General features: G+C 37.6%; 2 protein-coding genes across 8 annotated transcripts in view; one reads left to right on the top strand and one right to left on the bottom strand.

Annotated features, from left to right (window-relative positions):
• The window catches only part of APPL1 (adaptor protein, phosphotyrosine interacting with PH domain and leucine zipper 1), a 37845-nt gene extending 31339 nt beyond the window's left edge, over positions 1 to 6506 (top strand). The window contains exons 18-22 of one of the 2 annotated variants that reach the window (XM_040454707.1): positions 100 to 136; positions 753 to 899; positions 1479 to 1529; positions 1819 to 1908; positions 2920 to 6506. In XM_040454707.1, the coding sequence (XP_040310641.1) occupies positions 100 to 136; positions 753 to 899; positions 1479 to 1529; positions 1819 to 1908; positions 2920 to 3066 (472 nt within the window). In that variant the 3' untranslated portion in view covers positions 3067 to 6506. Of the gene's footprint in view, positions 1 to 99; positions 137 to 752; positions 900 to 1478; positions 1530 to 1818; positions 1930 to 2919 lie in introns of those variants that run through there. The other variant, XM_040454708.1, reaches the window with a different exon arrangement.
• ASB14 (ankyrin repeat and SOCS box containing 14) lies at positions 137 to 24595 on the bottom strand. 6 transcript variants are annotated; one of them, XM_040454711.1, is made up of 11 exons: positions 24518 to 24595; positions 23838 to 23967; positions 22077 to 22132; positions 21497 to 21628; positions 21241 to 21399; positions 18464 to 18709; positions 15852 to 16023; positions 14852 to 15395; positions 12883 to 13036; positions 11932 to 12127; positions 137 to 2997 (listed from the first exon to the last, which is right to left on the bottom strand). In XM_040454711.1, exons 2-10 carry the CDS (start codon positions 23957 to 23959, stop codon positions 11949 to 11951), a joined length of 1764 nt encoding a protein of 587 aa, XP_040310645.1. In that variant the 5' UTR covers positions 23960 to 23967; positions 24518 to 24595; the 3' UTR covers positions 137 to 2997; positions 11932 to 11948. The 6 variants fall into 6 exon arrangements, with proteins under 6 accessions (XP_040310645.1, XP_040310643.1, XP_040310647.1 ...); XM_040454709.1 differs by having other exon boundaries at positions 24506 to 24581; XM_040454710.1 differs by lacking the exon at positions 137 to 2997 and adding an exon at positions 10523 to 10717 and having other exon boundaries at positions 24506 to 24581.
• Positions 24596 to 25164: the final 569 nt, after the last annotated feature.

Raw genomic sequence — 25164 nt, 5'->3', positions numbered from 1 at the left:
CTGTCTCTCAAAAATGAATAAATGTAAAAAAAAAAACAAAACTGTACGAAAAGTTTAATTTCAGCCTAATTAAAATGTTTTCCATAATTTTAATTATAGGTTAATTGATCCACAGACACAAGTTACAAGGCTCACGGTGAGTTCGGCATGTTTAAAGCTTTATTGGAAATCCCTCTGTGCACATACAAATGTGTATCTTTATAATAATTCTGAACCTATATATTGATATATGGTAGTAATTATGATTGGCTAAGTTATAATTAAGCTGATGGTGGACATCTTCCCCCATAAAGTTATAATTGAACATTCCATGCAACTTAAAGAATTGTGCAATCTGCTGTGATACTTAGGTTTTCTTAGGATATGATATATGCTGCCTGGTTAAGGGATAAACACAGGAGGAATTAAAAGGTGAACATGATTGAGTTTATAGTTATCTAGGTTGAAATAGTTGCAAGTATATGCTCTTATTTAATCATTTAATAATATAGAGCATTTTTGTTATTCTACTTGTTATTGTAAAATGTGTAAATGACTAATAAATTCAGCATTCAACAACCTCTTATTCTGCCTGGTAATCCAAACCAAATATGACATTTTTGTTCTTGGATTGCCATGTTGTTAAAAAAAAAAAAAATTGGCTCTAATGTTCTGTTTATGATATAACTTAGTAATTGAGTTTGTTATGTATAAGAGTGCAGTTGTAAGTGTTTGAAAAATCTCATGTTTGCTTCTGATGTTTTCTTTGGCAGTTTCCATTACCCAGTGTAGTTTTGTATGCTACACACCAGGAAAATAAAAGGCTTTTTGGATTTGTTCTTCGGACATCAGGGGGCAGAAGTGAAAGTAATCTGTCATCAGTCTGCTACATATTTGAATCAAACAATGAGGGGGAAAAGGTATACATGGCCTTTCAAAATGTGTTTAGGTTGTGAAATATATATCATAGTCAAAGTTCTTAGTAAGATTTCTAGAAAAAACTCCCAAAGTTGGCCTACTTCAGCAGAGTCGTTTGACCAAAGCCCGTTGCTCTGAAGCTATCTGAGCTGATATGTTGGGCCTTCTCACTTACAGACCTGTGTCTTCCATGGCCATTGAGCGCTAGTGCAGTCTTCGGGCCTCATTCCCTTACTCGGGGACTGCACTATATTCCCGCAATCAGCCTTTTCCGGATGTCTTCAGCTTAGAACAGCATCAGCATCTGCTTAGTTCTCTGCAAACCTTAGCATCTCAGTAATGAATTTGAGATAACCGGAAGGTGGGTGTGTGAAAGAGGCGAGACGCAGCAGCGGAAACTCAGACTCTGAAGAAAATACACAGGTGCTTCGTTTGGGGACTGAAACATTCTTACATCAGGTTTTGTCTGAAGCAGTGTGTTATAATGAGTTGTAAATCTATTTGCACCAACCATTTGGATACTTGAAATTATTACTTTGAATGAGAACTGGCTGAGTTTTTCCTATTTTTTCCCCTTTTAGATTTGTGATTCTGTTGGACTGGCAAAACAGATAGCTTTGCATGCAGAACTGGTAAGAATCTAAGATACTTATTAATTATCCAAGAATGTTATCTAAAGTAATATAAGAACTTTCATATTAGCAAGTAAATAAAATGATTTTGCTGTGCAAGGTTATCAGTGGATACTATTGCTGATGCAGTATTTAGAATTTGGATAAATGACTAAGAATGTATATTTTTAGTGTGCTTTCATGTAAATATAAAAATATGAAAAGGTTACAAAGGCCATATGAATTGAAAAGTCTAAAATTTAAAGTTGTTTCATATTTAATTCATTAGTTGTACTTATCTGTGTTTTAGGATCGTAGGGCATCGGAAAAACAAAAGGAAATAGAGAGGGTAAAAGAGAAACAACAGAAAGAACTCAGTAAACAAAAACAAATCGAAAAGGTATGTAGTCCTAGTATCTAGATCTTTTTTGATACGATGTTTATGAAGTTTCCTTAATTCAGCACTGTGACTTTCAGGTTGGAATTTCCAAATGAAATTCTGTTTCTGCTTCCTCAGCCACTTCATAATCAGATGATTCATAGCGCAGCAGAAAAGGAAGACATCTGTCTTCTGATAGGATGTTTACGTTATAGTTACCGATGTGTCGTCGACTTGCTGTTTAGCAAACATACCAGAACTTATATTTCCATATTCCAGCGAAGTTTGTTGCTATCAAAGCAGGTCTTTTGAGAGGCTGTGTGTATATAGACTTAACTGCCATTGCTGGAAGCTGTGTTGGCCTCGAGGAATGAACATATATTTATGTAAATATTTAATGTTACCAGCAGTGTCAAATCATTGTCCATCCAACAGGATAATTTTAAGTTAGGCAAGTTTCAGAGAAAATCTGGAAAATGCATTAGATGGTGATACATGAGATTGTCAGACCCAGTTATGGGTGGTGGCAGTAGCAACAGAAAAGAGAAATTTGCGGGATACTTAATGAGCACAGATCAGCAGGAATTGGGAATTGATTGGACTTATGGACAAAGGAGAGGGACGTGACAATGACACTGAAGTTGAGGCTTCCTTGCTAGGTTAGGCTGAGGAGGGCAACGGCTGATTTAGCAAGGTAAGTTGGACAGAGAGGTGGAAGGGAAGGGCTGTGGAGTGATCCATTGTGAGCCTTTTGGTGTGATATGTAGTGAAAGATAACAATGGTCTGAATGTTGTTAGCCATAGAAATGGAGAAGAGGGAAATGCTGGCTTTTACAGGATTTCTAAAATGGTGCCAAATTTCACTTTGGTGTTGCACTGGTTGTGTGTAGCCTTTGTTTTCAGTAAGTTGCCAGAATTATGCATACATGTTCATGACAGAAAGATTGAGCAGCTCTCAAGTACATATTTTAAATGCATAGTTTTGCATTTGATTGCAAACAAACTTAGTTTCTTTTCTGTCTTTTCTACTAGGACTTAGAAGAACAAAGTCGGTTGATAGCTGCTTCCAGTAGACCAAACCAAGCCAGTAGTGAGGGGCAGTTTGTTGTCCTTAGCAGTAGCCAGTCAGAAGAGAGTGATTTGGGAGAAGAAGGAAAGAAAAGAGAGTCAGAAGCATGAACTTATCCTTGCTTTTTGGTTGGTATTACCCCCCTTGGAATTTATTGACGGTTTCTGTGGTGAAATGGCACAAGGTAACAACTTTGTTGATATACCAAGGAGACTAAAGTTTATATTTACCTGTTTTAACTTCATTTTTTAAAATAAGATTGACCTTGACCACTTAGGTATGCACTGTTTTTTTTTTTCCTTAAAAATGATATACTATGCAGTAACATCGAATTCCACATGTCTAAAAGAAACCTGTTCATCTCCTTGAAGTAGATTGCTGAGGAATTAACACTTGTTCAAGCCTTTTTTCCTTCAAATTGTGAACTTCTTGTGTTGTAATTGGCTGTGACCATAAGAAACCATTTATTCTTCAACTTCAGATATTCATGGATATGCTTCCTCTTCTCATTAGGAACATTTTTGCTGGCAGTGAGGAAGCTTTCAACTGAATCGGTTCAAAACCTTTATACAGAGAATTCTACAAGTTTGCAAATATTTTAACTATTAAATGTGCAATAGAACTTTTATAAAGTAATTAGATTTTAGGCTTAAGGTTTCAAATTGTGGCAGGTGGTACTGTGATTTCAGGGCACTTTCTGGGATTGCTCACATTTCTCTGATGTATGACACCTGATGCCAGTGGGAAAGAAGCTTAAGTGTCTTCAGTTCAGGATTGATACAGCCCTTGGCATTTAATTATCTTATTCTTAGTTCTCAGGTTGGAACTTGAATTATTGCTGCAGAGCAGTAATGGTTAAAATAAGATTTTGGAATTTATTAAAAGGGATTTTTTTTGTTCAAGTACGTTTTAGATTAGGACTTAAAATGTAAAGATATTATTGTTACAGGATAATACATCATATTTTCTGCATTGCGTGAAATAATTTTTATTGAAAATCAAGTGACATTTCAAAAGAAATTCTATAACGGTTGTTGCCTGCTTAAAGTAAAAATGCCCAGAGTTTAGTTTAGAAAATGTAATCTTTTAAATTTCAGACTGATATGCACAGTATTTTCATAATTCCATGTTTTGATAAAATACTGATCACCACTTTATATCCACAAAGGCAAATAACTAATATATGAGAATAGAATAATTTGCACTAGTTATTGTACATACTTCTACTCTTCAAATGCGTAAAAGGTCTAATTCTATGAAATATTGAAAGGAAATTGAATGTTCGGTATAAGAGAGTTGACCAAGGAAGGATTTTAGCCTAGTGCCAAGGTTAAATGATACTTCCCTGCTGCCTCCCTCTATGTCAAAACTTGATTTTTTTTCTTTACTCAGATTTTTAACATTGCTGATAGAAATTATGTTCCTTTGTTTCACGTGTAAAACTATATAGAGACAGGTTAATTATATTGAGTAAAATAGTCACATAACTAAAATTTTCAAGAGATTTGCCAGCCACTAAGACTAATTTTACAAGGGGAAAAGCCCTTTGTTCTTTGATATAGTCGTGTTAGTCCTGAATTTAGAAGCAGCATCTGTTTTAGCTCTCACAATATAGTGTGGCTGTTTCACACGGTATGCACCCTGTTTTCTGTGGAAGGGAATAATTATATATAGGATCATGATATTCTTTTTATCCATGTGCCAAATGGGAATAATGATTACTTGATAATCATTATTTTGAAGCCTTATGTTACCAAAACAGATAGTAAAAAAGTAGAAATTTACAGAATACTTTCTGAAGACAGTTGATTTTGTGCTTGCTAAATGGGAATGCTTTCTTGATAGTTTGTGTGTCATTCCTTTGGTAGAAGTCGAAATTTCTGTAGTCAGCACTTGATTTAGCCATGGCAGGTCCGGCTTTTAAGACCCTTCTGAGAATTAGTAAGCTCTCTGTTTCATTAAGTCTTTTGTTTATACTATTCAGTTGTTGCCTCGCTTGGTTCAGATGAAACTTGTCACCCTACAAGGAAGGTGGTTAGCATAGCATTAGGGGCAGTTTTACGAGGCTGGCGCTTTGCACGGTAACTAAGTGCTGCCCTTTGTTAGTACTCTGGGTCAAAGTGAAGGCTAAAGTTAAAGGCACTGGCAGACTTAGGTAGTTCCTTTTAAGTCTTGTTTTGATAGGAATTTCCTCAATAATACACTTATGTCCACAGATCAGACCAAAGAGCATTCCAACACCAAATCGAATGTGGGATTAACAATTTTAGATATTTCAACTTTTGTTCCATTGCTCTAGAACTATGTGAACTATTCCATACTACAGTTATTTAAGCATCAACTTTAAGAAACTCTCCTTTTTGTTTGACGAAGGCTGCCCATGGGTTTCTGCATAATGTTAAAGCTGATCTTGGTCTGTTACCCTTTGAAATCCCTTCTGGCTCTTGGATGCTTTGGTGGTGATTGAATTAGAATTTGGGATAGCTTTCTCAGATTCATACTTATGCTTGATGGTTTTTAGAAATTAACAAAACTGATTCTTTAAAAGAAAAGAAAGTAAGTCTACCTAATTCAGCTATGCATTCTGCTACCTATACAAACAGTACTTTTATAACTATGGTAATGAAATCAGTAGACAGGAAACTAAGTATTGCTTCTCCTTTTCAAAATTTTAAAAACTTGCTAACAAGGTACTGGACAAAGTTCCCAAGGCCAGTCTTGTTTTTGCTATTTCTACAATGACTAGTATGTGTTTAATTTCAAAAGAATTCTCAGGCTCTAGGGGTGGTAAAATGACGTTTACCTTTATGCTTGGGAAAAAGGGAGTAGGGTATGCGTAACACATTACATAACATATAATCCTGTGTGGTAAAGGCATCTGATGTTAATTTTGAGTTACATGTAGGAGCTACAAATATTTCAGATTTGAATCTTATAAATGCTGATAGACCCCAAGATCCCATGTATTGCAAAACCTTCTGCTACCTGAATTAATTAATAAAATGAAAATACTAACATTGGTTTTGACAACGACCTCCTTGCATTCAAACTGTACTTAAAATATTCAAACACACTGATTGTAGCAAGCAAGGCTTTCATTTTATTTTTTAGCAAGTTTGACTTACTCTTCTTTCATGAGATTTTGTTCTACATTAATGACACACATTGAAACTGGAACTATACGACACTTTTAAACTAGTCTCTTGTGGCTTGTACTCATGTAATTTACTTCAGTTAATATGAGAACTGGGGATTAAGTTATAACTAATGTGCAAAACTGCTTTGTATATTTGGTGATTTTGTAATGTTAAGTGAATTGGTTAATTCTTATCTCACTGATACTATTAATCATGCATATATACAATTAAAAATCATGCTACATTTCCTTTTAGAATTGAATTTGAAGAACTCAATTTTTATGTAATGGTGGTATACGTGTGGGGTGGAGAGCTTATTTTTTGTCAAAGTAGGTATTCTCTGACAAGGTTTCAGGAACTATGCTGTTAGAAGATTTTTAAAGTATAATAAAGTCCATGATTTTTGTATAGTCTTTTTTGTATGAGGTATTTGATATATACTCAATTTTATTTCTCTAACTCCAAATGATGCTTATGAAACAAATGGACTTTTTCTTAATATGTTATGACACTACAGTTACACATCTAGGCCCATTGCAATTCCATAACAGCTAAAACGAAAAAAAGCAGACACTTACTGGGACATAACACTAATTCATCACTAGTGACTTCTTTGTTTTAGAAAAATAGATGTTTCAGGAATTACCCCTAGACATGTTACAGACAACGTATACCTGCTATATTCAAAGAAACAGTTTAAAGGCGCAGGATACTGTGTACACCAGCTTAAGTGAGCTTGATGTGTAATTTTAATACTAATGCATATTCATCCCATGTGCTCTTTATACTTTACTATAGCACTTACCAAGTTCTTTTCTTCCATTGGGAGTATCTGTTTCAATTCGTTTTGAGTTTTATAAAATGTATATACTTTTAGAAGGTCCAGGGAGTAGATAAAACTAACTTTAGAATTATGTATCTATGTGCATGTATATCCTCAATATATTTGTATATTGACATATCTATAATCCGCTACCCACTTAAAACAGACACCACAATTTGATTCAAAAAATAAAAATTATTCATGCCAGCTAATTTTGCAAGTTTGAATGTGAAAATCATATCATTAAAAGTAACTTTAAGTCTGTGCTTACTGAATGTATAGCCATGAATCTCCACATCAGAAAGAAATTCTCTAACTTCAGTTTCCCTGAGATGACTATATTATGCAAAAAAAAAAAAAAAAAAGTATACTAACACTAAACATACAAATAACAAGGCTATAGTTGACTGGGCCTGTGGTGAAAATGAACATCATCCTACCCATCACTCTGTTCTTGTTGTGCTATCGAAATGCTACACAGGTGTGGCTGAATGCATGTCTCTTCACTTTCCTCACTTTCCAAGTACAGAAACCTGTACTTACCTTCAGCACAGAATATACAGAAATAAAAATTTAACCTACATTCTATAACTGCTTTTATCACGTTTCTAAGAAGGAGGTTTATAGCAGTATAGGTCTATGTCAAGAAGCAAGAAAAATCTCAAAGCAGCCTAACCTTACACCTAAAGGAGTTAAAGAACAAAACAAAGCAGCAGAAGGAAGGAAATAATAAAGATTAGACCAGAAATAAATGAATTGGAACAAAAACTAGATCACTGAAACCAGGAGCTGGTTCTTCTTTGAAAAGATCAACAAAATTGATAAACCTCTAGCCAGACTCATTAAAAAAAATAATAAATGAAAGAGAAGAAATAACCAATACCACAGAAATACAATTGTAAGAATATATAAAAAATTATATGCTGATAAATTAGAAAACCTAGAAGAAATAAATTCCTAGAAACATAATTTTACATAAAGCAGGAAGAAATAGAAATTTGAACAGACCAATTACCAGCAAAGAAATTGCGTTAGTAGTAACAACTTCCAACAAACAAAAGTCCAGGACCAGATGGCTCCACAGGTGAATTCTACCAGACATTTGAGAGTTAATGTCTACTCTAATCAAACTATTCCAAAAAATAGAAGAGAAAGGAAAACTTGCCAATTCATTCTATGAGGTCAGTATCACACTGATACCAAAACCAGATAAAAGACACCACCAAAAAAGTGAACTATGGGCCAGTATCTCTGATGAACATAGATGCAGAAATCCTCAACAAAATACTAGCATACAGAACCCAACAATACATTAAGAAAATCATCATAATCAAGTGGGATTTATTTCTAGGATGCAAGCGTGGTTCAATATTCACAAATCAACATGATACATCGGTAAGAAAGGATAAAAGTCATATCATCTCAATAGATGCAGAAAAAGCATTTGACAAAGTATGACATCCATTCATGATAAAAAAAAAAAAACCCTCTACATAGTAGGTCTAGAGGAAACATACCTCAACATAATAAAGGCCAAATATGAAAAATCCACAGTGAACTTCACATTCAGTGGGGAAAAACCAAGAGCTTTTCCCCAAGGTCAGGAACAAGACAATGATGTACAGTGTCCCCACTTTTATTCAACATAGTACTAAAGTCCTAGCCACAGTGCTTAGACAACAAAAAGAAATAAAAGGCATCCAAATTGGTAAAGAAGAAGTAAAACTTTCACTATTTGCAGATATATATAGAAAACCGTAAAGACTCCAGCAAAAGACTACTAGAACTGATAAATGAATTTAGTAAAGTCGCCGGATGCAAAATCAATGTACAGAAATCTGTTGCGTTCCTATGCGCTAATAAGGAAGCAACAGTGAGTGAAATTAAAAGAAAAAGAGGCAAAGAAACATACTCTTAACTATAGACAACAAACTGATGGTTACCAGAGGGGATTTGGGTGCAGGGATGGGTTAAATAGGTGATGGCGATTAAGGAGTGCACTTGTGATGAGCATTGGGTTTGGCAGTGTTGAATCACTAAATCCTACATGTGAAACTAATATTACACTATATGTTAACTAACTGGAATTTTAATAAAAGCTTTTTAAAAATCCTTCCATTTGTAGTTGCACCAAAAATAACAAACTATTTAGATACAAACTTAACCAAAGAGGCGAAAGACCTGTACTCTGAAAACTATAAAACACTGATGAGAGAAATTGAGGATGACACAAAGAAATGGAAAGACATACCATGCTCATGGATTGGAAGAACAAATATTGTTAAAATCTCTGTACTACCCAAAGCAATCTACAGATTTAATGCAACTGCTATCACAATACTAACAGCATTTTTCACGGAACTAGAACAAACCTAAAATTTGTATGGAACCACAGAAGACCTTGAATAGTCAAAGCTGTCTTGAAAAAACTGGAGGAATCACAGCTTCAGGCTTCAAGTTACCTTATAAAGCTATAGTAATCAAAACAGTATGGTACTGGCATAAAAATAGACACATAGCTCCATGGAACAGAATAGAAAATCCAGAAATAAACCTACAATTTTATGGCCAATCTTTTTTTTTTTTTTTTTAATCTCTGACAAAGGAGGCAAGAATATACAATGGGGAAAAATCTCTTCAACAAATGGTATTGGGAAAACTGGACCACGTTCTTACACCATACACAAATAAAATGGATTAAGGACCTAAATGTGAGACCTGAAACTATAAAAATCCCAGAAGACAGCACAGGTAGTAATGTCTCTGACATCAGCCATAGCTACATTTTTCTAGATATGTCCCTGGAGGCAAGGGAAATCAAAGCAAAAAGATACTATTGGGATTACATCAAAATAAAAGTCTTCTGTACAGTGAAGGAAACAAACTGTCAAAACAAAAAGGCATCCAACCTACTGAATGAATGGGAGAAGATATTTGCAAATGACATATCTGATAAAGGGTTGTTCTCAAAATATATAAAAAACTGATACAACTCAACACCCAGGAAACAATCCAATTAAACAATGGGCAGAAGATATGAATACACATTTCTCCAAAGAAGACCTACAGATGGCCAATAAACATGAAAAGATGCTCAACATCATCATCAGGGAGATGTAACTCGAAACTACAATGTGATATCTCACACCTGTCAGAATGGCTATATTAAAAAAACACAAGAAACAAGTGTTGGCAAAGATGTGGAGAGAAAGGAATCCTCGTACAGTGTTGGTGGGAATGCAAACTGATGTAGTCACTTTGGAAAACAGTATGGAGTTTCCTCAAAAAGTTAAAAATAGAACTACCATATGATCCAGTAATCACACTACTGGGTATTACCCCCAAAATACAAGAACACTAATTGAAAGTGATACATGCACCTCTGTTTATTGCAGCATTATTTACAATAGCCAAATTATGGAAGCAGCCCAAGTGTCCACTAATAGAAGAATGGATAAAGAAGTGGTATTCATACACAATGGAATATTATTTAGCCATAAAAAAGAAATGAAATCTTGCCATTTGCAATAACATGGATGGATCTAGAGAGTATAATGCTAAGTAAAATAAGTCAGAGAAAAATACCATATGATTTCACTCATATGTGGAATTTATGAAACAAAACAAATGAACGTAGGGAAAGAGGCAAATCAAGAAACAGACTCTTAACTATAGAGAACTGATGGTTACCAGAGGGGATGTCAGTGAGGAGATGAATGAAACAGGTGATAAGGATTAAGGAGTGCACTTTTGGTGAACACGGATGAATGTATAGAGTCGTTCAATCTCTGTATTGTATACCTGAAACGAATTTAACACTGTATGTTAAATACTAGAATTAAAAATTTTTAAATAATTTAAAAAGGGGCTCCTGGGTGGCTCAGTTGGTTAAGCGTCTGACTCTTGGTTTTGGCTCAGGTCATGATCTCATGGTTCATGAGTTCAAGCCCTACATTGAGCTCTGCGCTGACAGTGCAGAGCCTGCTTGTGATTCTTTCTCCCTCTCTCTGCTCCTCCCCTGCTCATGCTGTCTGTCTCTATCAAAAATAAATAAACTTAAAAAAATAAATAAATAATTTAATAAATACAGCTGCTATCAGTGAGCCCCTCTTGTGTGTCCAGTACTGCACTAGAGTCAGTACAGAAAAACATAAGCCATCTGAAAACCCGTTTAATTTCTATTCCAGTGATAACATTAACCAGTAAATGGGAACCCTTAGCCAGGGTTTTATAGCATGTTTCCCATTAATGATGACGTTGCAATTGAAAGTTCTGTTTCAGTTAACCAAATTACTCCACTTCAGTACAGGACTCTACAAGTAAACAGACATTAAGCTGGCCTTGGGACTTTTGCATAAGAACAGCTAACTTGTAGGTCAAGTACTGGGGTCAGTATTTTATTCAATGTAATTACTAAGACATTTTATGTATGTACTTCTCTCTAAAAAGGATTACTGTTAAGAATCCTTTTAAATTATTAAAGGTGACATTTACTGTTTTGAGCATGTAGAAATGTAGATTCTTACATTTAATATAAAATCAGTACAGAGTGAGAACTGATACATTTCTGTTAATTGAAATTTTACAGTTTGGTTTTTTTTTTTTAACTGCCTTTCGGAATGCTCTTGAGAAGCAATATTAAGAATATTAAGAAATAGGGGGCGCCTTGGTGGCTCAGTCGGTTAAGCCTCTGACTTTGGCTCAGGTCATGATCTCACAGCTTGTGAGTTTGAGCCCCACGTCGGGCTCTGTGCTGACAGCTCAGAGTCTGGAGCCTGCCTCAGATTCTTGTCTCCCTCTCTCTCTCTGACCCTCCCCTACTCATGCTCATGCTCATGCTCTGTCTCTTTCTCAAGAATAAAAAAACATTAAAATTAAAAAAAAAAAAGAACATTAAGAAATAGTACTAAGAACGTGTAGATTTGCATTGAGATTTTAGTTGTTAGGTAAAGTGAGAAATAATGAATCCTATGTAACAAGTCAAATTTTAAGAAATGCAACTCAAAGAAATATACCTTTTCATCCAGTTTGATTACCAGGTTCCTGTGAAAATCCCTTGTCCGTAAAGATCATATTCTTTGTAAAGGATATACGCTTTTAGACGGTTTGGTAATGGAAGAAATGACATGAAGACAGGGCAGCGCAAATGTAACTTCCCCATACACTTCCTGATCTTTAGGCGGCACAAATGTTTGAGGGATCGAGGGTTTGCTGAAATGAGAGAAACACATGTTATCCAAATGGAAAAGAGCTGTTCCTTCTTTTAGTGATCTTAGGGTTTAGTCAGCAAATGTATGTTATACTTAAGCCACCAAAATTTTCATTTGCTGTGTTGAAATGGAAAAGTTAAAAGCGAAACAGCTTTTCCCTTCTCTTTGCAACCCTTCCTGTAGATACGATTACAGAACCATGTCAAGTTAACAATCCAAAGACTGGCATCAGTTGTGGCTCTGGCCTGTGAGACCTGAAATCCTTAAATCTTTGTGTATTAACCACTCCCTTGCCCTGTCCTGTCCCTCTGGATCAGGCTGAGAACTAAAAGATCACCACCCAGGGGGAAATTAGATGAAAGAAACTCTTAATTTGACTTATGTGCTACTGTGAAAGAATGTGGTTTGGAGCATCCTTTGATATTCTCTGTGGGCTTACATCTTCACTTTTTCTCATCCCTGTTTTTGTTGCCATTTCATAGCTTTTATTAATTCCTGTATGTACAGTGTTCCACGGGATTAGGAGAAAGGCATTGCCTACCATATAATATGTAATTACCTAACAGATTTTATCTACTGGGAAATGATAAGAAGTACAAAGTAAGTAATAAATAGTAACTTTTTTTTAAGAGAGGAATAGTATTTTCGTTGGTTTCTTTAGATAAAGCTTTTAACCAGAAGAGAATGTTTTATGAAACAAATAAGAATACCTTTTATTTTTGGTAATAATCTTTTAGAAGAAAGGAGGATACTCACTTAAGATAAAATGGATTTCTGACCAGAGCCCTTGTTTTTGGAGCACAGCTTTCAACTTTGAACAGATTCGAACTTGATCAACATAATCAAGCATCACTCGAACAACCTTCCCAGAGAGATGTTGCAGCCATGACAAAGTTATTACTTCACAGAACTAAGGAAGAAAATTGGAACTATGAAAGCAAATGAAAAACTGGAGTAACTATGGGGTTTAGAACACTAAACTCAAAGTTAGGAACCAAGGTCTCAAGCCCCTCATTTATAAACTAGGCATTGAACAAGGAAATGATTTCTTAGCTCTGACGTTTGGAAAAATACTTAACTGCTGTATCTTCAGAACTATGTAAGATGTAATCAGGGTGTGAAAGAGACAGTTATCTAATATCCACTGTTCCCTTTGGTTGGCCACACGGCTCTCTGGAATAAAGATTACCTCTCCAGCTTCCTTGCACCTAGACGTGGCCACTTAAGTTCTAGCCAGTGAGATGTGAGTGGAAGTGTGAGCAACCCCCAGAATGCACTTAAAAGAACACGGTGTGTGCTGCTTCAGCCTGCCTGCCTCCTTGCTGGCTGGAATGTGGATGCAAGTTTCTCCTGTGTCAGGAGCTGTCCAGTTAGAAGGCTGTTTACCTGTGGCCTTTATATAAAGGGAATGAGCCACCTTATTAAAGTCACTTTCATTTGGGGTTTTCTGTCATTCACAACCTACTCCTATCCTCATGCCTGAAGGATATGATCGTTTCTGCCGGTAGGTAATTTACATGCTCCTAGACAAGATGCCCATGTAAGAAGTCAAGTACTACTACATAATAAGTCAGGAAATAATACAAGATGATATACACCTAAATGCCAGCTCCTACATTAATCATAACCTAAAACTAATAATACAATATTAATATGTTGCCTTGGCTTTCCAGAATTGATTCAAAGTGCTTTCTCTGTTCACTATTTAATTTTTGATTTTAATATGAACTCAGGTATTTATAGTGCATCTGTGTGCTGAGCACAGATCTCTAAGCTGAGGAAAGTGGTGAACAAGAGCTTACTTACACTGATGTATTTGTGGAGGAGACATGTAATCAGTAAATGTTAAAAAGATAATTTCAGAAAGTGGTAAGTGCTATAAAAGAAATAGCATTATCAGAAGATTAGGGAAGACAACTACCTTAGATAACGGTGGATGGGTAAGGAAGGGTCTTTTTGAGAAGGTAACGTGTGAAACTTGAAGAGTGGCAGCTTTTTGGAAAGTTGGGGATGAGCTCAAGTTGGGGAAAATAGAAATGACCGGTTGGGGGGGGAAATAGACTGGTGTGATGCAGACATCACAGGAGGAACACATCTCAAGAAGAAAAGGGTAGTCAACTACATTTTTTGTGTTTCTTTCTCATTAAAAAGGTGGCCAAAGAAACCTATTTAATCAAATTTTAGACCTAAAAGAGATAGCCAAGAACTAAGGGATACAGGTATCAGGACCCTAGAAACATTTTAGCTCGATGACTCAGCACTTCAGAGAAAAAACATAACTAGTTTGTAAGACTACATTCATTCTTTAAAACCTTACTCAGATGCTAGTTCATTTGTGAAACTCCCTAAGTAAAGTTAAATCACTTCCCTCTGAACTGTTTCTGTACTTTTTACATCTACCATCATGTTTATTTTACCACGTATTTATCACATTAAAATCTTTTCAGGGTTTCTGGGGAGCTCAGTAGAGCTAGGTAGCTGGGTAGCTCATGAGATTGAGCCCCATGTTGGGCTCTGTGCTGACAGCATGATGCCTGCGTGGGATTCTCTCTCTCCCTCTCTCTCTGCCCTCCTCTGCTCTCTCTTGCTCACTCTTTCTCTCAAATAAACTTAAAAATCTTTTGAACTATGATCTTCTGGAGAGAATGGAGGGAGTCTTATCTCTTGGTGTAGTCCAGGGCCACTAATAATGATTGTATAAGTTGATACAATACTGTGCACTTACCATAGTGTCTTTGATAACTGTAGATGTCCAGCCTTCAAAAGTATAGCAAGGATGAACTTTGTCTCCATGGGGACAATCAAAGCATCGCTCTGTGTCATACCCATAATTCAAGAGCATCCTGAGCATGACTTCATCTTTCAATGTGTATTGCAGTGCTGATGGGAAATGTAAAGGGTTGACTCTGCAGAAGTAATTGACGTTGGCCCCATGCCGTAGCAGCAGACTTATCAGCTCATAGTTGCCCATCCTTAGGGCTATCTGGAGGCAGTTAACTGGGTCTTGATTGGGCAGAGCTCCAGCACTCAGAAGCAGCTTAACTGAAGAGAGGTCACCATTTGATACAGCAAAATACAAAGCTGACTTCCTATGGTCATCATAGTGTTTGCGAATTCTCTGATCTAGCATGAAATTTACATCAAATCCAGCCTGGATGAGGAATTCCAGGCATTGGGGGTGTGCTCCTGCTGCTGCACAGTGGACCGGACTGATGCCACTCTGCTTAATGGCAGCAAAATCCGTAACTGGAACCAAAATCTTCAGGGCTCTGAGAAAGAGTTTCAGGGGGTATTTAAAAAATTGTTTTTGTTTAAGATGTAGTATTAACCTGTTTACGATTATTATATACTAGTACAGGTGGTATTAGTATCAGGTGGCATTTAGAACCCCCTAACCCCCAAAAAGTATAATTCCTGCATGTAAATGCTCAGCTACTTAGTGAAGTTAAATAAAACTGTCTAGATATAAAACTCAGAATTAGTCCAATTAGTGAGACCGGGAGCTCCCCTTATTGCCCAAAGACCCGATAATAAAATAGTTTTATGTCTCTTCTGTGGTTACAGAGGATGCCTGACTTCACTGTCTTACTGGTTGAGTTTATCTTTAAAAGGGTGTTAGAATTATATTATCAGAGAAGAAGAATATAAAGTTCCCAGAAGCTGCTCCAAAGAAACCCCACAGCTTTTGCTATTTCTATTATTTGTGGTGATGTAATTGAACTTACAACAAGTGGCCTCTGTCAGCTGCAACATGAATGGGAAGGTGGCCTGAATTCTTAGGGATGTTGGCATCAGCTCCATGCTCTAGCAAGAGAGTCACAGAATCTGGATTTCCTCCACTGGCGGCTTCAAGTAAGATGGAAGAAGAGTCAGAGGCCTGACCAAGAGCATTAGCTCCTAAGAGGAGAAAAAGTCTTGTTATGCAAAAATCTTTTCCGCTCTACTGCTTTTGCATTCTTAATATAGAAGCACTACCAAAAAGCAGTTATTAAGCAGCCACTTGAGCAAAGCACTACAAAGTCAAAGAAATAAATAAACTGGCTCTCAGCCAGTTTATAATGTAGTTGGGGAAGGAAGAAATGGTGCAAGCAGTCTCTCAGTTAAAAGTAGGTTGGCTTTCAGAATAACTTTATAAGTTAATTGTTTGGAACTTGCAAATTCCAGGAGAAATCCTTTTAAAGGAGATTTTATTTCCAGACTAGCCTATAAAAGTCCACTTACCCCACCCTTATGTATAGGATGGTACCAACAATCCTGTTGGACTGTAACACCATGCCATCTGTTGATGTTATGGTGAAAAATGGGTGTTTGTTCTGTTTTTTCACATGTTCTTAGGTAGCTGTTCATAGTAAGACATACTGTGATTGTTTGTTGTTGAAGTTGGGGACTTAATAGTTAAAAGGATAAATTGTAGTGCCCAATATGCTGTCATGTGATGGTGTGGGTAATAAGAGTACAATTGTAGGCAAAATGTCCTCTAAAAGATCTCAGTTCTGGATTTTGAGGGGAACTGGATGGTGAAGGAAGGAGAAAGGAGTTTTGGGTCAGTTGCAGAAGGCCTCTCAGTAAAATGGGTTTTGAAGAAAGAGTCACCTTTGAAAATGGACAAAGGGAAAGGAGATCATTCGGGGCCTATTCACAGCTCCTATAAAAAAGATGTAGTGGCTTTAAATTAGTAAATAGTAAATTAGTAAATAGACTCCATAGTCATCAGAATACAGTGATTAAGAACCGCCCCCCCCCTTCCTGGAATGCATGAAGAAATGTCTAATAAGCCTCCATGGGATGAGTGCTCATTATGTGCAGGTTCCTGTGTGCATACTTTCTAAACAACAACAGCCCTAACAAGCAGGTGCTAGTATCTTCTTTTTAAAGAGAAAAAAACCATGGCTCATTGAGGTTAAGTGACTTCCCCAGAGACGCACAGCTGGTAAGCAAGGCAGTTCGGGATTCACATACAGGTACACCAGACCCAGGGCCTATTTCTATGAAGTCGTGTTTCCACTCTAATAATGCAGGGCAGTAAAGTAACATGATTTGGAACGAGACAGATGTGGTTTCAAATCTTGGCTCTGCCATTTACTAGTTATGTCACTTTGTGCAAATTACATCATAAGGGAGTTACCTCGGAAAGTATTCACTGAGGTCAACCGATGTGGTTTCTTTAGAGTTAAGGATTTAAAATCTGGTGCCTCTCTTTATATTTTAATCAGTGATCTACACAAAAGGTTACTCTTGTTATGTAGATGAAGGGTCTAGTATTTATTTTTGTTATTCTAGCTAATGACTTTAGACATCTCTGCTGTTGCTCATTTAAAACATCTTACTTAAAATGTCTTATGGCCACTGATTGAGAACTACAACAGCCTCTCCTGTATGATAGTAAAGTTTCAGGCAAGTCTAAAAAGCAGAAAGTTGTTCTTAAATATAGGAATCTCTGTAGTCTAGAATATTGAAGACCACGACCATGTATTGTTAAAGAAAGAAATAAGGCTTCTGGACACAGGAAGGAGAATACAAAAGTAATTCTAATATTGGGAGTTTATTAAATATTGGTAAAGATTTGCTTTGAAAAAAAGCTTTAGATACTACATTGCTTCACTTAACAGGGTCATCAATGGGGGTTCTCCTCAAAGCCAATAAATTGCAGAGTTCTCTGAGCCAAGGACTCTGCCAGTTAAACCAGATCTCGAATTGGTGGCAGGAGAGGGCACGTTTAAAAGGAAGTCCTGCAACTGATACCATCCCTGACCCTCTTTCCTTAAGTGTAAAATGACGATAATGCCTACTTCCTAGGGTTTTAGAAGATCACGTGAGGCAGCGGTAGCTTATTGCCTGGTGCTTAGAAAGTACTCAATAAATGTAAATTGCCTTCCCCTTCTCTCAGGGTTTTGGTTATTACTAAAGGAAGAACTGGGACCCAAAGAGGAGCAATCAGGAAAAACTTCCCAACACCAGGAGCATCTGATAACACATTGGAGTGCCTCATGACTTAGCAGAGACAACATGTAGGGGGTAATATGAGGACTTTTGTTCTGTGACTCTAGAAAAGGACAACAGGCAAAACATTTAAAAACTGACCATCCTCAGCATGGTCGGGGAACATTATGCTAGAGTAAGGTGCATCCTAGTAATTTTAGGGAAATTGCTCCACATCAAATGAGAACTGTTCAGTCTCTAGGCTTTTTAGTAGCCAGTATTAACACATACTTTCATCAGACATTTGTTAGGCTTAAATAAAATGTTAATTTCTACCATCTTGAAGCTCTTCACAAAAAGGAGGATGCTTGCGTCACGTTATCCCTTGGGGGTGTGCTGACCGTATAGAAAATCTTGCCTTTCTGCAGTAACATTTCCATGATTTCAGTGTATCCACTTTGGGCAGCAAGAGCAAGAGGAGTGAATCCATAGGAGCTCCGTGGATCAGGGTGAGCCCCAGAAACCAGCAGCAACTTTACTATGTCCTGCCTGCCCAGTTTGGCTGCTTCATGGAGAGCGGTCCTCTCGTTGGTACACCGAAGATTGACATCTGCCCCGTGGCTGATCAGCAAGGCAGCCATGTCATAGGAGTCACGTAGAACAGCTGGGAAATTGGAAGTGAAATGTCACCAGGAAATTATGGCCAGAGTATCTTCTTAGCCAGTGTCCCTCAAGCTTCTTAATGAGCTCTTCCTAGCTACCCCCCTGTGCCAACATTTTGTGTTTAGGAAACACACTGTTAAATGAGGCATGTATCAAATAATACCAATAGTGTTTTACATCAATACCCTATTGTCTTTTCTGTAAGCCATGAACAGTTACTGTCTATTGGCTGATTTTATGTGTCTGAAAAACAAAACATAAAATTTTCATTTATCATTTTTGTGTTCCTCCCTCAAGAAAATGGGAACTTAAGTACCCGGTACAGTCCTAGAAATGCTCCTGGGTACTTTAAACAAAGAAAAACAAAAACAGCAGTAATTATGAAATTATTTGTTACCTCGTGTTTTGTTAAAATTTTCTAATTGGTTTTTCTGCATTTATGCTGTTATCATTCGCATTTGGATGATAACCTTTAAGTCCTTCAAGATTCTAAAACAATTTACTGTATCCATCTCCCTATCCATTTGTTAATTATTGGCACCCACTGTGTATGAGGAATCTTGCTAGGAGCCAGATGTTGAATCAGTGTGAATTCTGTCTATAATGGTTTATAATGTGCCATAGAAAGCGCTGTAGGACTGGAAATACCAAGTGCCAAGGGTGTTGGGTCTTTTTTTAGCTCACTGAGCTGGCACTTAGTGTGCCCTTTGATTCTGGAAACACATGTCCTTTGTTTTAGGAAATCATTTTCTTGACTTATTTCATGATGGTATACCACCTCCATCTTGGCTCTTCTCTTTCTAGCGTTTCTGAGATTCATGTGTTGCTCCTCTTAGATTGTCCTAGTTTTTTTCTTTTTCTTTCCTATTTCCCATTTCTTATCTTCTGGAAACTTCCCTAAACTTTATCTCCCAGCACTTGTTTTGAGTTTTATATTTCTACTATCATATTTTTAATTTTCAAGAGTGTTTTTGGTTCTGTTTTGTTCAGTTTTTTGGTAATATCCTATTATTTCATTAGTTTTCACTAATTGCTCTAAATGAATTCTAATTTCCCCCTACATTTTATTTTGCCTAAATAGTCTGTCTCCTCCAAGTTTCTTATCTCTGTTGAAGACTTTTCTCAGATAGTCCTTTGCTATCTGCTCATGATTAAGAGTTGGGGACTAAAAAGCTGACTGGGAATCCTAAATGTTGGGAGGCGCTCTTGGAGTGTGGTCATAGCTATATGTTGCTATGTCTGGGCCATTTGTTGGGGAACCCCCAATTTCACTCCCTTCAGTTCTTTCTTTTTGGGTATATCATATTCCCCAGAGAAGCTTCTTCTTGGAGGGTAAAGTTCTGGTTGCCATCTTTCTAGAATCCTGGTGGAAGAGGAGGGCTGGGAGGTCTTGGCTTATGCTTAATTCCTCCAGTATTTTCAATCCAGTACTCCCACCCTTGTCTAATACCTTCGCCCCCCCCCCCCCCCATCCAGAGAGCCTCTGTTTAAACTTCCCAGATGATAAATGTCCAGAACTCGGGTGGTTTGGGAGAAAGGACCACTCTGGCTACTCATTCCTTAATAGGGTTCAACCAGTCCTCCTGTTAGCTGCCTGTCCTTCACCCACATTCCACGAGGTAACTGCCGCCAACAACTTCCAAGCCTTTGATGTAATAGTGCTGCTTTCCCCACTACCAAGTTGAGTTGGCTTTCTTGTCACTGAGTATTCATCCACCTGCTCTCTAGGTTTTAAAAAACTGTGTTGTTGTTGCCTCCTCTCCTGTTCTCCTCATTCTTTTGTATCTTACCTCATTAAGACAATTTCTTGACTATAATTTTAGTGAAGACTCAGGAGGGAGGAAAATTAGCCATTCGTATTCAATCTGCCGTCTTTACCCCACCATTGGTTGCCTCTCCCTACTCTGCTCACCTTTTATCGTTCTTACACCTAAATTAATTAGTTAAGACACCATGCAATGCAAAATGATCAGCCAGTTGGCAGAGATTTTGCCTCAGGCCACCTCAAGGGCAAGTCTGTAGAAAGCTTGAGGGTCAGGTACCCATGACATGGGTCAGTTGGGACCAGAATGACAGCACTGCAACTATGTACAAAAAGCTGCCTTTCTATTTGCAACGATGTGGATGGAGCTAGAGAGTTATGCTAAGTGACATCAGAGAAAGACCAATACCATATGATTTCACTCATCTGTGGAATTTAAGAAACAAATGAGCAGAGGGGGGCAAGAAAAGAGGCAAACCAAGAAACAGACTCTTAACTATAGAGAACTGATGGTTGCTGGGGGGTGGGGGGGGGGCAGGGGTGTGGGTGAAATGTGATGGGGATTAAGGAGTGCACTTGTGATGAGCACCAGGTGTTCTATGGAACTGTGGAGTCACTATATTATACACCTGAAGCTAATATAACATTGTTATCTAACTGGAATTAAGATGAAAACTAAGAAAAATTTTTAAAAAGTTGCCTTCAAAACCTCTGGGATGGGGGACACTCAGAATGACAGACTGTTTTCCAGAAACAAGGTACTAATTTACCTGTAAGAAGAGGAGAATTGCCTTCAGAATTCTTGGCATTTGGATTGCAGCCGTTGACAAGAAGAAAACTGGTGTTTTCTAAGAGGCAACTACTGACAGCCAAAAAAAGTGGCGTTTCCCCGCTGTGGGTGGTTTGCTCCCACACACTGGGTTTTGAAGCTGAAATAATTCCATTAGACCACACAGGTTAAGATACAGAAATAAATTTTAAATTCATTTCTCAGAAGCATCAGGAAGAGTTGTGAAGGGAGCTTACCTTTCAGGGTTATTTCCAAAATGTTCTTGCTTAATTGCACCGCAGCCTTATGCAGAGGAAGCCAGCCTATCTCATCTGCTTCATCAAAAGCAGAATGGCACTTGGTCAGGCGTGCCAGTGCATCTTCCTTACCTATTAACGAGTCGAATGGGCACAGATTCACATTTGGCACACACACAAGGCAGCCCATACTGCTTCCGAATTCCACCATCAAGGTTAGTGCACGAGACGACAGAGTTCTAGCACCACCCTTTATGAGAGACGCGTTCAAATGGCATAGGACGAACAAGCAGGTGTTCGCCTAGTGTTCCATACCATCCCAGCCAGTGGCCACCCCTCGTGTGGTTACAGAGAAAGAGCCCAGTCCACCGAGGAGCCCAGGAGCTCTTGGCTAAGTGGTGCTGTGGTGTTTTCTCACAGGCTCTTGACAATCAGCGTTGGACACCCCCACAGTTTTGAGCATTTGGAAGAACCTGCTTCTAGGCTTTCCTCAGCTCAGAGGGGAAGTGCTGCCCTTTGTCCTTTGTCAGCATCACATCTTACCACAAGTTGGAGGGGATAGAATAAGAAGAGTACTTAACTGTCTCTATTGTTTCAATTATCTTCTTATAGTCAGCGCTCACAAAGGAATGGGAACTGCATAGAAAATAAATATATATGTAATCCCCAAAGTGAGGGAAAACAAAGGCATGTGACAAAAAACAAAAGGAAACAATAAGGGCAATAGTAGTTAACCAAGGATGAACTCTTACAACAAACTCTTAAAATGAGGCTTAATGGGAATACTTGCAAAATATATGTGGTGTGACCCTAAACATGCTCCAGGGAAATCGGTCTCCTGTGTCTGTCTTCCTTGGGCGGAGAGGGGGGGGGGGGTGGCATTATTCCACCTGTCTCAGGTAGACCAAGTCAGCAAGCCTTCCTAAGTTCCATATAATTCTTGCAAATCTAATAACTGAAGTCTACAACTATAGTCAATTTCTGTAAAATATTTCAGTCCTCAAAATCTTATGCCTTCCAATCTAAAATCATGACTTAATTACTGAATGAACTTAAAAATTTTTAATCACAAGGTTAATATAATCTAATAAACCCAATTTTTTTTTTTTTTTAATTTCGAGTGAGAGAGAGAGAGTGCAAGTGTGGGAGGGTCAGAGAGAGACGGGGACAGAGGATCCGAAGCAAGCTCTGTGCTGACAGCAGTGTGCCCAAAGTGGGGCTTGAAGTCATGAACCATGAGATCATGACCTGAGTGGATGTCAGACCCTCAACCGACTGAAGCCACCCAGGTGCCCCTAAACCCAATTTCTTTACAAAACTTTAACTATTTAAAGATTATTCTTAAATGTAACACAAAAGTATAGGAATAGTGTGGTAAAGAGACGCTGAAGCCAGACTGCCTGCCTCTTACCTAGCAGCTCTGTGACCTCGGGTAACACTTATCTGTGCTTATCAGTCTTCTTATTTCTACACAGGGATAACAGCACTTACAACATAGAAAGGTAATGAGAACTAAATGAGTCAATATTTTAAAAATGCTTAAAAATAGTGCAGCACAAAGTGATCACTCCGTGAGTTTGTTACTTTAAAAAAAAAGTATAGTTTTAACGTATTTCAACATCTCTATGTTTAATTACAAAGTCTCTTAGAGCTAAAACCACATTTATCCAGTTTTACCTCCAGCAGGCAAATAGAGGTCACCACCCCAAGCAAACAACTTTTATCACCCCTGAAAAACAATAGTAACTGCTGGGGGGGGGGGGCGGGGAAGGTTGCAGATCAGTCAGAGAGCATCTGAGCAGGTGTGCTTGGCTGTGCACATTCCACCTCCAGGGCGATTCTTTTACATCAGCGAGGGACCCACCGAGTCCTTTTCTAGTGCCGTCATTACAGAATTCTGAAGACACACCTCAGAAAGGGTTAGTCTCTTCTGGGTTTAAGTTTACATAATTCCTTCTTTTGATATGAATCAAAAGACTGGACCTTGCTCTATCTCCCCACGAAGGCTGATAATTTTCTATGTGTATTGCTTAGCTTTGTGCATTTCCTTGGCTCCCCAAAGACAGGGTGCATTAGAGTTCTCTAGTCTTTCACATCCTAATGTATTTCTTCTGGTTTCCAGTCTGCAAATCCTCATGTAGAGCTGCTCCTAACCTCCTTCAACTGTTTACTAATTACATTCTGAATTCTTTCCAAATTGTTCAAGTCTCATAGATACTGAAATGATAATTGAAATGGATTTTGACCCCCTCTCCTGTTTTTATCACAACACTAGAAGTATACTAATGACAAGTCTTAACTGTTGAATCCTTCCAGTACATCACCAATGAGATCCCATTACCTCTCATCTGCAGGTGCCTGCTGTGTAGTTCCCGGCTTGTGAATGTCCTGTAAACTCTCCTGGATGATGAGCTGGGTATCAAAGTCCTCATCTGTGTCTTCATCACTGGCGTAATTATCCATGTGAGACGCTGACAGATTTCAAGTCAGAATGAATTGACGATATTTTTCCAGTTACGAAAAGATTATCAGTTTCATTACAAATGAAACTCAGAAACTACAAAATTGAAAGGAGTGATAAATGAAGCAAATGCAAGATTTAGAAAAACCCATTACATTTTTTTCCCATAAATTCAAAAGAGTTTTCTGGACTGCCACAAATTCAATATAAATTAGAAGTTGCCATGATTAGCCATTTACTTAATGCCTACTCAGGAAAGTCAACCTTCCGTATAAAACTTGGGTCAGTGTCGTTTTAACTATGAAAGTAATGGTTTATTTTAGACCTGGCTTATGAGTTTTTTCTCAGTGATTGTAGCCCTCACCCAAAACATCTTTATGCTGCAACAGCAAATATTAAAAATAAACACATCATAGGAATATATGCACTCATAATAACAACATATAACAGGAATAGTGGTAGTAAAAAACAATGTATTTTCTTAGGCAATAACTCAGTTGTTTAAAATAACATTTCTGTTGTATCATAGAATAGGTTCAATCACATACCAGACTTTTTACCTTCTGTTATATCCTTTAGGAGAGCATGGAAGTTCTCACTGTAAGATTAGCACATCAGGATTTTCATTTCTATTTAGGGTCTCCCCTCCCCGTAGTGGCCATTCCATTAATAGCTTTACTATAAATACATGATCATAAGACAGTCTGGCACATTCTCCTTGTTTTTTACATGGTGTTTAGCTCTATTTGGAAACATGATCCCTTCTCTTCACTGCTATATTCATCAAATTTAAAGGACTAAACATTTTATTCCTGGTATAAAATGCTTTTGCAAGGGGTTGGCTGTGTGAAGTGAATTCATTCTCCTGCTCATGGCCACTGCAGACCAGAATCAATTTTTCATCTGAGAGGCCATTTTTCTCTGACCGATTTATCAAAGGGACTGTCCCCACAGTCCTGATTCACTGGGTAGCTGCACCTACATTTTCTTTGGGCTACAGAGCTGCAGCCTAAAGTGTACTGGGAATCCTAAGGAAGGAATTAATTCCACACACAAGATAATAAAATTTCAACTGTAATTCTGTATTGTTGAAATGTCTTAAAATCGATTATACTAATATTTTGAATGTATATACTAAATGAGAACATTAACTATTAAAAATAATGAAGAGACACTTGGTATTTCCAACTAAACATGAAATAAATGC

This window comes from Herpailurus yagouaroundi, unplaced genomic scaffold (genome assembly GCF_014898765.1).
Source record: "Herpailurus yagouaroundi ecotype Mexico unplaced genomic scaffold, PumYag 213, whole genome shotgun sequence".
Lineage (NCBI taxonomy): Eukaryota > Metazoa > Chordata > Mammalia > Carnivora > Felidae > Herpailurus > Herpailurus yagouaroundi.
This window is presented reverse-complemented; position numbering and strand designations above follow the sequence as displayed.

Bases quoted from the DNA above. Each gene is read 5' to 3' on its own strand.
- ASB14 (XM_040454711.1), bottom strand. From the start codon at position 23,959: ATGGATAATTACGCCAGTGATGAAGACACAGATGAGGACTTTGATACC. The intron at 16,024-18,463 runs GCAAGATTTTCT...TTCTCCTCTTAG, and splicing joins GGAAATGTTACTGCAGAAAG to GAGCTAATGCTCTTGGTCAG. The intron at 12,128-12,882 runs GTGAGTATCCTC...CTCTCATTTCAG, and splicing joins AGAAATCCATTTTATCTTAA to CAAACCCTCGATCCCTCAAA.